Source organism: Plectropomus leopardus, chromosome 2, assembly GCF_008729295.1.
Source record: "Plectropomus leopardus isolate mb chromosome 2, YSFRI_Pleo_2.0, whole genome shotgun sequence".
Lineage (NCBI taxonomy): Eukaryota > Metazoa > Chordata > Actinopteri > Perciformes > Serranidae > Plectropomus > Plectropomus leopardus.
In genome coordinates, this window is record NC_056464.1 from 9,773,883 (window position 1) to 9,787,543 (window position 13,661).

At 40.6% G+C, this 13,661-nt stretch overlaps 1 protein-coding gene across 1 annotated transcript in view; it reads right to left on the reverse strand.

The window, feature by feature from the left end:
- Positions 1-13,661, reverse strand: part of LOC121953052 (low-density lipoprotein receptor-related protein 1-like) — a 125,843-nt gene that overhangs the window by 93,258 nt on the left and 18,924 nt on the right. The window contains exon 2 of the mRNA XM_042499984.1: positions 12,492-12,614. Coding sequence (XP_042355918.1) covers positions 12,492-12,614 — 123 coding nt within the window. The remainder of the gene's footprint in view (positions 1-12,491; positions 12,615-13,661) is intronic.

A 13,661-nucleotide genomic window follows, 5' to 3' on the forward strand; every position in this document is an offset into this window, starting at 1 on the left:
TTTCATGCATCAGGTTTATTTGAAACCGATCACTCCACTACAGGGCTCATCTTTCTCAGCACATGTGGAAAGTCAAACTGTCCCTCCTCTTGTACACTCTCTCCTTCTTTATCTCCTCCCATCATTTTTCCTCCAACATCTGTTGACCCATTTACAGTAAGTGTATAAGAGGGAGGGCAGTTCGCGGAAAACAAACAGTTGAGAAACAAAGAGAAAGAAAGAGAAAGTGGGGGAGTAGACACAGAGTGGAACACCTCATCCACAGGAAGTGGACAGAGCCCCACAAGGCTTCATTCTTGAGCGAGCTGGCAGCGGTCGGTGGGGCCGTGGTGGAAAAGGCATTGCTAATTTGAATTAAACAGGGTCTTTTATTCAACATTCCTCTACTGTGAGCCAGCCAGGTTAAGCAGGCCCAAATCTTTTTTTTTTCTTTGAGAAGTTTCTATTTGCTCTGTTTCTCTACACAGCGCGTTGAATGGTTGAGTGAAAGATCTACACAGCCCGGCTGGTACGGCTTCAACTATTCTGCTCTGTAGCTCAATTAGGACACCCAAGGAAAAGGAAAATCATCCTGGTGTTCCCATCATCGACCCATACAGTCTATCCTTGTGACAGAGCCAGTGGGTGAAAACCGAGGCTGGAGATTTGACTTGTCTTTTCCTATGGAGCACTACAGATCGTTCCAAAGCTTCAATTACAGACGTCACAGAGACGTAAGCAGATACCAGGACACACTTCACTTCTTCCATAGGTGTGTCTGATGCAACAAATTTGTCTGAGGATGTAACAACAGATGCAAACTGCTTCAGTCATTCTCCAAAATTGAAATGCAATGCCTATTTAGAAGTGATATTAAAGGGAAACATCTGTACTTTTCAATCTGGTCCCAATTTTCCCATGTTTTTGTCTCTAAGAGACTAATGGAGAAAACAATGTTTGAAATTGGTCAAGTATTGAGAAAGAACACTGCAACCACATCAGCAAAAAAGGCTGCAATGTAACCGCTCTGGGCCATTGTGCACCCTTAATGTATTTCCATGACAAAATCATTTGTTTTTGCCACTGACAGGCTCAGATTGTTATTTTAAGTGTCTGACAACATTATGGAAAGGACCCTACAGAAAAATCAGATGTTTTTCCTTAACTTTCGCTGGACTTTTTGATATTGTGATCAAGTCTTGCTCGAGGAGAAGTGTCATCCTAAAATCTCAAAAGAGACTTGTTGCAGAAAAACAATAGGGAAATGCTACTATGGCTGAACATATAGCTGATTTCAACAATGTGGAAAAGTCTAAGACATTTCAAAACAAAACTTCTCCTTAAGCGAGACTTGGTTACACAAACTAACAAACAGACCATATCAGTGAAAGGTAAAGACAATTTTTTTTTTTTTTTATTTCTCTGTAGGGATCCTTTTCTTAATGCTCTCAGAAACTTCTAATAACATTCTGAGCCTGTCAGAGTATGAATTTCTGAATGTGTGTTGTTTTTTCCTGGTGTGTCATGTTGGCGTCATAGACAGGCCTAGGAACAGGTTAGTAACAGTAAAGAGTATAAAGCAGCATGGAGGCCAGTGAAAACTTTACGCTACTGCTTTTTCCATATCTCATACTTAATCAGTCACTTTCAAAAATTCAGTGTGGAATAATTAGGATCGATTGAGTGCTGCTTGGACAGAGACAGTGGGTCTCTGTCCAAACAGTGGTAGCAAGGTTAAGGAGCTAAAATCAGTGCATTCACTCAGGTGTTGTGTTTCATCAATGCTGTGACTACTGCAGAGTTATTTGAAGCAGGTGTGAATGTCAATTGTTACTCTTCCCTATTACATTATAAAGCCAGACATTAGCAGGTGTCAATTGGTTTTTTGTGCAGTGGGAAAGGGGCTTTGGACATAAAAATGTGGGAAAAGAGGGTTCAGGTTAAAAAATACTGAAGTTGCCCGTTGACACCTGACAGACACTTTCATGCATGTCAGTCCTACAGCCAAACAAAGTCTTTCTTCTCTAAGCATCTATCAAAACAAGATTGCGGCTCACTGGATTTCAGACACCTTGCACGAGTGGAGTCTTAAAGCCGCTACACATAGAGGTAGATCACATGCACTTTTCCAGTGTGAGGGGGTGAGGGCAGAGGAGGTGGTGAAAGAGGGAGGGGGAGACAAGAGAACCAAGGCCATTGTTTGGATCACACAAATCGGCTGTGGCTCCCTACAAAGAAGGCTGAGCCGCGGTGTTGTAAGCAGCGTCACGTGCGAAGCCTGATCTGAACTGTGGCACGGCCACCTGGAGAGAAAGCTGGGGCAACAGCAAGGGCCATGGGGACACAGTGCTGACAGGGGAGCTTTCTAATTATGCACAATTTTGGGATTAATATTTTAAAATATATTTTCCTTGCTAGGACTGTTTGTTTGAGTTTTTCTCCTTCACAAGTCAAGTTTTCACAGAATTATTTATCTTGATCTGTGTTTGCTCTCATGTGATACCAAAGAGGACCAGCTGACAGAGAAGGAGTCAGGATCTGGGTCCGGATCAGGCAGTTCCAGAGCTCAAAGCTTGTTAGGCTGTGGGGATTTTCCATTCACTAGTTCATGCTGCCCCTCCATATGCTAGTCAACACAATGCTTGTTCACCCAATAACAAACACACAAACAACTAACAAGTCGCTGCCAGTGCTAAAACATAAAAGGGACTTTATGTGGGCCAGAATGGGGCCAACCGGGGAGAGCAACGATGAAACCACCGCCTCGAGTTTCTTTTAAACACTACAGACTCTTCAGCATATGAGACAATGGCAGAGATACACATCCCACTAACAAGCAAGATTAATTAAAAATAATCCTGCGACTTCTCACAGACATCAACCATCCAGCAGAGCTGAATAATTTAACATGTTGATCCATAAATATACCTCATGAATAAATAGTGTTCGCACCACTTCACCGCCAGCAGCTCTTAATGACACGCTAATACTGGGTTTCTCTGACCACTGATGACCATGTCCTCACAAACCGGCTGGCCCTCCCTGCGATGCTCTTGGCCCACTTGACACATTCTTGGACAGAGTCGCCGAAATCTTGACCAAGCAGCCCCGAGGCGCCCCTTGACCTCCCAACTCCATCTGTCCTGCCAAAAAAGCAGAACTCCAAACAACTAGGACACGGCACCGTAAACAAGACACGACGACACACCAGAGCTTCTTTTAGGCTAAGAGAGGACACCATGGGAGTGTGTTATTCTGATGTTGCTACTCAACACAGTCTTGTCAAAAAGATCACGGGCAGAAAAAGAGCAGCAACAGCTAGTCGCAGAGCTCTGAGGGCAACAATACCACTGTTTATTTCTGACAGCTATCCTATAAACACTTCACTCTGCAGGTGGAAAACAACACATTAACCTGCCACTCCAATCACACCTGTGGGTGCCACACTAATACCAGAGTTTTTAGTTTCAGCTTCCTTTGACCAGGAGATCACATCTCAGTTTAACAATGTTTTTAGACAAAATGTGTTTGTCAGCATAAATGCAGTTTACTGCAAACATCTCTGGCTGTACCCTCTCTGCACTTGCTTGGTTGGATCTTTGCTCTCTCTGCTTGACCCCTTTTCCTTCCAAGATATCAACACCACATTTTCTTTCCTTCCTGGGGGGGCTTCTGGGGTGGCTGGCAGTGCAACAAGCAAAGCAGGAAGGCTAAATCCAGCTCTCGAAAGCACAACAAGCTGAGCCTTCTCCAAACACGGCGGCACCGCTGCTCCTCAGGGCACAGAAACCACTAAGCAAACAGTTCTATCAGCAGAGTAAATTGCAAAAATTTTATACAGGACAACAACACTAGATACTCCAACCAAACAAATAGCTTGGGCCCGTATCAGCATTATTTATGAAAGAAGAAAAGCAAGGAAATACACATAAAAGAAATCATTGGTGGAATTGCCATAGGGTTATATCATTAACCTGTTTCATTAGAGGGATAGTTCGGATTTTTTTGAAGTGGGGTTATAAGGGGTACTTATCCATAGTCCGTGTATTACACACATTAGATGTTGGTCGGCACACCCCGAATTTGGAGAAGCAGACAGGAATCTGACATGGAAAATAAGTAACATACCTCTGTGGATTGGGGTCAGCAACAAAACATATTTTAACCACTTTAAAAAAAGTCCCACTTAATTAATTCAATATAGTTTAAGTATATGCTATAAACGACTTCAGTACTACACCTATGCTCTCATCAGAGCCACCAGTCTTCTTAATTATTAGTAACAAGTCATTTTAGCTGGCTGAACATGAGAGCTGCTGGTCTACTGCTGTCTCGATCAGTTAGTTAGTGCTACTGCATGATTTTGGTGAATGTGAACTAACCTTTTTAAGCCTTTGATAGATGAGCAAATTGGCTTGATTTCTTTCAAAAACATGGGAAGAGAGAGACAAGCGACTTGACTACAAACAGCCCAAAAAATAAAATGAAATTAGTAAAAGTTAGTTAGTGTTACAAGGACATTTAAATGGAAATAAGCTGAAAAAAGAAAAGTGCTAAAAAATTAAGTGTTGTTGACTTTTTTTCTGTAACATGATTTTTAATATACAATTAAGGAAATTCTAAATATAATTTTATGGACATTTTCCCTCTATTTATCAAATAATCAACCCCTCCTTTTTTTAGTTGGCTAAAATACATTTTCTTACTGACCCCTCCACGGCAGTAGATTGCTTGGCTTCCATGTCTGACTCCAGCCTGCTTCTCCAAACTGGGGGCGTGCCAACTGACATCTAATGTTTGTAATATACTGTCTGTGGATAAGTAGCCTATTCAACCCCATCTAAAAAAATTGACCTATCTCTTTAAGCATATTCATAAAAAGCACATCATAAAAGTTTACACACAGACACACTCTTTTTATCTCTCTTTCTATTTTCTCTCAAAAATACACACACAAGAGAAGAAAAAAATATCTATTTCCCACTACAGAAGGTTCCTAACTCTATTTTTCAGATTGAAAAGACTCATTATTTGATTCATTGTCCTCCTGTTTCCTCACAGTGGGTCAAGGATTAACTTAAAACTATTAGCATTGTGCAAGTTTTTCTTGTAAAGAGCAGAGTGGGGGCCATACTGCCACCCTTAGAATGACTTAATATCTGAAAGGCATTTAGTCTGTTTTGGCTTAGGAGTTCTTACCCAGAAAGCAAGAGACTAACTTTAATCATCGCAAATTAAGCGCCAAGCCCCTCTCCAGACAGTCATTTTCATTTGTTGCTCAGAGAATTAGAAAACTAATTCAAAGGACATACGACTAATTATTGCACAGAAAAACAGCTATGCAAATGACAGGAAAGGCCCAAGGGGGCTCGGAGAGGAAGGATGAGAGTAATCGCCACTGTACGAGCCAAGAAACCAGAGGAGACCCACGTTAAACAACCACTGCAGAAGGCAAGGTGTTTGTTCAATAATGCAATCTCGTATACAGGATGTAGTCATTTGTTACAGCTGCTGATCAGACACAAAGTAGTTTGCAGTACTGAGTGAAAGCCACAAGGCATCGCCAGGTGTGCAGCATCTGTGTCTACACCTTCATGGGGGAGGGGGGGGGGGGGCGCTTTCATTTTAATATTATTCGCCTGCATCATAAACCCCCGCTCTATCTCTCCTCTTGTCCCAGGCTTGCTCCGAGTCTACCCTCCTCCCCCCGAAGGGTGCCTCTGTCCTGTCCCGCCCCCTTCTGCAGAGAGCCCTGCTGAGATTACATAATGGTCTTTTTAAAATTTAAACCCCTGACACGCCTTTCTTGGCTGAACACAGGCTGGGCTCTCTTGTCCTGCTTCAAGGGGGCCAGCTTTGCCCTCTCTACTGCCCCGGCCTCAAGTCCTCGTCTAAAAATGGCCAACTGGTGGCCTGCGGATCACATCCGGCTCACCACACCCTTATATAGAACATGTATATTATTTCTGCATGCAGTTTCTCTATACGTCTTTACTGTTACTGCTGCCTGTAATAACTCATTTTGGGACCCTTTTGAATCGTTGGCATGCATGAGTTTGGTGCTGCTGAAAATATGTGCTTAAATACACTTTGAATTTACTCCTTTCCTTGTCAGATGGAGTCATAAGGAGGGCTGCCAACTTTCAGGCAATTGACACTTTTCACACGCGCTCATGCTCATATCTCATGCAATAAAAAAAAATTATAGGCCTAACTGATAAAATCGTGGCACGAAAAGAGGACGGGAAAAGTCAGCTCTAATGATATTGTAACACACTGAAAACGATCTAATTTTTAAATTCTCATTAATAAAATGAATACATGTTTTTCTTCTGAGGCTTGCAGAAATAATCAGTGTAATCCTATTCCGGATGAACCTTAACTATGACCATGTAAAGTTTTAGGTTATTTTTCTCTAGGCTACTGTGCAGTTTTTTGTTTTGTTTTTAGAAAATTAAAGGGGAAGTCCCCTTAAACAACATTTTAACACATAAAAAGTTGTTTATGTTTAAACCTTCATAATCCTTTCCTTTAGAAGTTTGCTGTCTATACAGTCCTGTTCGGGATGACCCTGACTATTACAAAAATCTGAAGTCATTTTCAGTCACTCAAAACTTAATTTAAAACTTGGCAGTTGTTGTCATAAATGACAAGAAATATGTATTTTAGAATGCAATTTGAAATTGGTAAAAAAAAAAAAAAAAAAAAACACATGCGTACACAAATTGTCCATATCACTCACTAAACAATATGTATGTGTATGTGTACCCTCTGCAGTTCCCCTCAATTCTACAGCGCATTTTAGCATCTTTCAGGTCATTGTTTTGGACTTCTGCTTTACAACTGTAACCTTTTGTTTCAGCCTTAGCAGCCATTAGGATTGTTTCCAGCTTCAGCAGACAGACAACCCAACTGAACACAACTAAAGAGAGCAAAATACAGTGAATATCAGTGTGAAAGTGGCCAACATCCCGGTCCCATTCCCAACTGGTCAATTACCAACGCTTAGTAAGTGGCCCTCGGCGTCAGATTCTGACGAACCCTGTAATGGCTGAATGAGAAGCAATGGGCGGCAGCATTTTTTGATGCTCAAAGCAACTGATGTAGTATAAAAAGCAAGAAAGTCAGCATAGCTAACCTATGTGGACTTTCCCTCCTGAGAGAGGGAAGATGGATGTGACAAACACATCTTCATCAGGGAGACCGCTGTTTGCTGTATGAAACCAAAAGTCAGTGGAGTTGTTTTAATTACAACGTAGTGTGCTTGTATGTGTAGCATTGTACATTAGTAATGTATGTCACCTGACATTACATTATGTTAGCAACAAACAAACTTATTTTAAGCCAAACCATGCTGTTTGTTGTTTTTCTGAATCTAACTGTGGATGTTGATGCCTAAACCTAAGGATGTAAACCTAAAAATTAACCTTTTTACCTACATTCTAACTTTTTTTTGTTTTTAATGAGACTATGCATTTAACAAGCAGAAACTGCATTTCCTAAAAAAACTGAAGTTTATTTCAAAAAGAAGCCATGCATATAAATTGGCACCGGTCTGTCTGTCTCATACAGATGCTTGAGTCGTTATCTGACGCCATGGGCCACTGACCAAGCGTCAGTATTTGTCGAGTTTGGAGTCATAAACATGACACTAAATTGATGTTAATGTTGCTGTGTAAATGTAATGTGTAATGTTGTCGTGTAAATAACAACTGTTTGGTAGCAAGCTAGCCGTACCAACTTTATAAGGCGGTAATACATCATTGTCGAGTTTACAGCTTGTGTGCTGCCCCCAAGTGTAAAAAAAAAAAAAATCAGTTAATGCAGGTACTCCAGCTTAGTTTTCTTGTTTCAGTACATTAAATATTAATTATTCTGCAGCACATCATTGCTCAAGTTGCAGTAATGTGCTGTAGTATAACTATGTCAAGTCTAGAACATCGGGTATTGGGGAAGTTGTTTCTGCTCTCTCTGATTCAATAAAAGTAAAATGTAACACATAACTTACAGTGACAGTATCATATTTAGTGCAAAAAAAATTCTGTGCCTTAATATATGGCATTTCGATGTTACTACAGGCACATTATGTCATGAAGCATGAGCTGATTTAAGAGTTGCGCACACACATGGTGACAAACCTCCTTTGCTGGTGTTTGATGTAATGCTTGCGGAATATTGTGTGTACTGTGTGTGTGCTGGTAATGACTATTGGGGAACCTTGTTTGAAGAACAAAGTGTGCAGCATCTTTTAACTTTTTTAGAAAGGTAAAATGTTTGCCTGTGTAAGAGAAATAAAGTCTGTGTATGAGAGGCACATTGTGTGCACATGCTCTCACACCTGCAGCAGGCTCTTGTCGGGACAAGGCGCTGCAAGGCAACAGACTCTTTCATGTTGGGAAAAGGCTGTTTTCCTCAACATGTTGATGGCTATCTGCACTGGGTGGTGGCTGCTTTTAGGAGACAGTGGCAGGATCAGACAGATCACTTCCTCTTCCATATCGGAACAGTATAACGACTGGCTTTGGGTCAACCGTCTGGCCAAAGACACCACTGATCAAATACACACCAAACAAATAAATGAGCCCTCCTTACATCTTATTAAAACTGCTGTGGGTCCAACTTCTGAGCAAGTACATCAAAGATAAAAGATTTAATCCGTTTTAAGGTGGTATTTTATTTCTTTTGATAGGAGTCAGTGAGATGCACATTACATCATGAAAGATTATGTTTTCCACTCTGAAAGTGGCTGTTACAAAAGTGCTTCATCTCTTAAAGAGATAATTGCAGCCTAGGTGGGAACTGTCTGTTAAACTGCCCTTATTACAGGCCAGAGGCAGGGGACGTCATTTCAGCGTTACACACTTCCTGCGTTTCCAGGGCACACTCACTGCACGTGGGAATATTCCAGGACCCCAATAAAGTCTACACCCTGAGGAGACGACAGCTCTACAGAGCCTCCACCCTACCTGATGGCTACCCAGACAAATAATCTTCACATTTATCTTCATTGCATGGCTTTCAGTTGTCCATTGATTAGGAATGCAGATCAAAGCTCTGTATAAAAGGTCATATGTCCAGACGACCATTTTGTTTTTGTTTTACTCTTTCAGTATCCCTCTATACCAGTCTGACCCAGCACCCCGGGGTACAAAGAACAGCATTGTGGGGGTTACACAGCGGGGCAAAGCAGCTGCACTGGACAGTGGCTGACTTCACTGGCAATAGCCAACACACTAACAAAGGCCACTGTGAAGCCCCATCCACATGAGTGAATAAATAAACCTCTCTCATGCATCTTTTCAACCAGAAGCATCTGCAAAAGCACCTTCACAAAGGGCACATTTATCACAACAATAAAACTACAAATGCCACTCAGTGCACGGGTGGTGTACATACAGTTTGGGATACATCAAACTCGTAAAGCATATGATAACATGACATTTCATTCAATTTTCATTTCCAATGCTTGGAACTTCTCCAGCTCAAAAAAAATTGGATTATCATTTTTCTCCCCTTGCATACTGTATATATCTGCAATTAACAGAAAAGTATTAGAGAAACATTGTTTTTTTTTCATGTCATAATGTAAGTCAAAAACGTCAAGAACAAAGTCAAAATGGCAAGAATAAAGTTGAATAGTCCATAATATGGTCGAAATGTTGAAAATAAAGTTATACTTTTGGTCTAAGTGCCAGGCATAAGAAAAAAATATATCGAAGGAGGAGGATTTTTTTTTTTCATTTTGAGAATAAAGCCAAAATGATGTGAATAAAGTCAAAATGTCGAGAAAAAAGTTGAAATCTCGAGAATGAAATTGAAATCGAGAATGAAGTCAAACTATCTGCGTAAGAGCTGGGCATAAGAAAAAAATTCATTCAAGTGGGGTTTTTTTTGGCACTCTTTCTTTAAAGTCCAAATACTTATTACCGCACTTATGCTCTGAAATAGAAATAATTTTCTTTTACTAAAACCAATTCTGAAGTTCACTCACCGAATATCTACACAAGGGATTTTTTGTTGAGGCAGCCATATGCACTAAAATAGTTTGGTTTTTTCCCAAATTATTTGACTTTAATCTTGAAATATCAACTCAACATTTTGACATTATATTCAAAATGCAAAAAACCCAACTTAATCCTGTAATTTTTTCCTTTTTGCCTGGCCCTAACACTCTGCCATAGCTAATAAACAACATTTAACAAGGTTGATATTCATTCAGTGCTCCACAGCTTTGACTCCCAACATCTGCTCTGCATCAACACGGTCTTGAGCTTTGTTTTCCAAATAGCATTTTGTTTTGTTTTACGAATATTTGACAGTAGAGAGCCTCAGGAAACACGGGCAGAGAGAGGAAAGCTATGTGACAAAATGTCTGAATAAAACGAAAGATGTGGTTACACAGAAGAGGTAAATCTTTAAAAATGAACCATAAAGATATAAACTTTAAATCTTTAAAAAGTGTTAATAGAGTAAATGTGTTGATAAAGAAAATAGTGCATTCGTTGGGGGATTCTTTCAACTGCACATTTGCTGCACTAGCAACCGTTTACAGCAGGGTGGTGTGTAGAGGAATAAATTATATAAGGCTTTAGTAACTCAAGCAATACTTTTTAGATCATTTAGATGATTTTGCTCTTTTAGGAGGTTTAAGAAAACAAAATAATATCACAAGACTAATCAATTCTTTTACTGAAAGTAAAAGATTTCAAGTGAAAGCACCCTGACAGACTACTTAACCTTCTGTACTGAATTCTGCACTCAAAGTAGCAACCATTGTCATACCTTCAACAAAACACCTACATCCTAAGCAAGCGAAGATAAGGATTGGTGTTTATTTTTTTCTCTCTGACTCACTTCTTTGGATTTTCCACCCTGACACTGAGAGGAGGCAGGTCCCTCCACAGCTCAGCTCCTATAACTGTTGTTTTTGAGAGAGTTTGGCATAAGCTAAAGGGAGTAGCAGGAGACAGGGGATGGAGTCACTGTTGTTTCTGTCCCAGATAGAGACACGGAAGGAGGCTGGCCCGCAGATGAGACGGGGGGAGAAGAGCAGGTTGTGAAAAACAGCAGGTTTCTCCATTGCTCTGGGCGAGTCTCTAATGACTTCCAGACCGACTCTCATGCAGTCTCTGCGTCTAGACTGCAGCTACGGCACTTTACCCCGGCCTCACTCACTCTCTGCCAGGCCAACCCCCCCTCGATTCTAAACACTGTGCCCCCACCACCACCCACAGCCCTCTGTCCTCTTAGAAAACTACAGGCGTTTCAGTCTGAGAGGCTGACCGAAAAGACACTGCTGCTTTCATCCCCTCCCCAGGGATTCGGCCTCAAAGCATCTCCACTCTAATGAAGACTTTGAAAACGACGGCTGTCTTTTTTTAGTACGACTTTCGGTTCGTCTCATGACTGCATCCTCTGTGGCGCTGAATGCAAAAGGAAATCACATCCATCTTAAAAAGACAAACTTTGTAAATCTCCTAATTGGGCATGACAAGACTATTATAAGGCAGAACGACCTCTCTCGCTCGCTGATAAAACATCCCATTGTTTTCTCCAGCCCGGCTGCCATTAGCCAAATACATCTAATGGGCCAACAACATTAGTCTGTTAGCCTGCGACTGCTTTTCTAATGTGTTTGAAGGGATCATACTCTACAATGACATATTAGCATACCTTTGCTATTACAAGCTGTCTTTAAAGCCAGCACAGCACGTTTTGCACTTTAAGACTGCACCTGTTGAGGAGTACTTTTTGGGGTACTTTAAAGGTCAAGTGTTGTGGGATTTAGGGGTATATATTGGCAGATATGGAATAGAGTTTTTGCTACCTTAGAATAAGCTGTTCACAGAATAATAAAAAAAAGGGATACATACAAGATAAAATGAAATCTCTACGTGTGCTCGGTTTTAAAGGCTTACTTTTACTGTAACAGAGTATTTTTACACCAAAATATTGTTACTTTTTATTTGACAAAATATGAGTACTTTTTCCACCACTCTGTAATGTCCCCTTATTCATATCATAGAAGATAAGATTATTCCATAGGGCTGGGTATTGTCAAGAACCTCACAATTAAATTCAATTTCGATTCTTACGGTCACGATTCAATATTGATCCAATTGCTTCGATATTGATTCAATAATGCACACAGATGCAAGAAATACCTAGATAATTCATTAAAGTACCTCCTGATATTTGTTAAATAAGGTGTGTAATCCACATAGTTCCACACAATTTATAAACGTAATAATAACATAATAAAACATAATGTGAAAAAGAAATGTCCAATACCAGTGGTGCTTTAAATTATATAATGCATATATAGAGATCTGCATAAGCTGAAAGCATTTCCGTCCCACTGCAATTATCTTCCCTGAATGGTTTAAATGTCAGCCAAAGTTCACGCCGCTGTGAGATTCAGCAAGATCATAACAATTTGGGTTGCCCACAGTGTTTGGATTCAATAGAGTGGATTTTTTCGACACAATATCTAACATTTTTTGAAGACTTACAAACATCAGGCTCCTCGTCGGAGCCGTCTGGGCAGTCCTTCTCCCGATCGCAGCGCCAGCCCTTAGAGATGCACGTCACCCCGTCTTTACACACAAACTGCTTCGAGCTGCAGGTCTTTGGAGCTGAAAAGAGACAAAGGAAAAAGTGAATTAATTAAAGGATTTCTGAAAAAAAACAGCTCCTTTTGTGTCAGCAATCTTTATTTCTGGGGTCTCATTAGCAAGCAGAGACTGTTGTGTTCAGAGTCAATAGTGGCCCTCACTGGCCCTAATTAGGTCCTGGAAAGTTGCTACTTGATGGAGGGGTTAGAGAATAGATTAGAGAATAGAAAACCCAAACACACACACACTCATGCAGGCTTTCCGTAAAGTTGCTGCACCTAAATATCCAGGTCAGCGTTCCCGGGCCAGTAGCAGTGATGCAACCTGTCTGGAGGATATCAAAGAACATCTTGTTCTGTGAATTGCCTCCCTATCATCCATGTCCCCCTCAACCCAACCTGCTAGAGAGAGGGGGGGGGGGAAACTGCCCACCCTGGCCAAAGCCAAATGGGGGAGTGTATTCAAACCCACAGACCTCTCAGAACAGCACATAAACACTTTGTCAACATACATACACACACAAGCAACAAAGCTGAGTCACCCGCAGGCATTCAGGGGGCGCTCTGAGTGGAGTTTGATATGAAAACTAACTGCTAAGTGGAAAATGCATAGGGGAAAGGTGTACTCATTTTAAAAAAGGCAAGACAAAGACGCAAGATGCATACAAGGACAATATATTGTGCTCTCAGTGGGAAGAAACAAACTCAATTAGAAAATGTAAGAGCTGACCGAGGCCACCTAATAGTCTTAGGCCACTTGTATTGCACTTTTCATATTTTTCTGGTTTCATAAACAAGCCTTTTATTTTCATGCCCTTCATGTTATCTTGCACTAAACATGTTAAAGTCATTTTCTAAAATCTTCCCTTAATAATGCGTTTTTCATCAAACAGATGTGTTTAATTCTCAGCAGAACTGGGCGGGTTCCTTGTGAGTTAAAAGTAATAAATAGCTATTTGTTAACGAAAATAGATAAAATCCAATACTTACACTAGTACAATCAATTCAGCTGGTTTAAAAAAGCAATACACTGCTTTTGGTTTCACTTGCTAACAAACTGCTACAAATA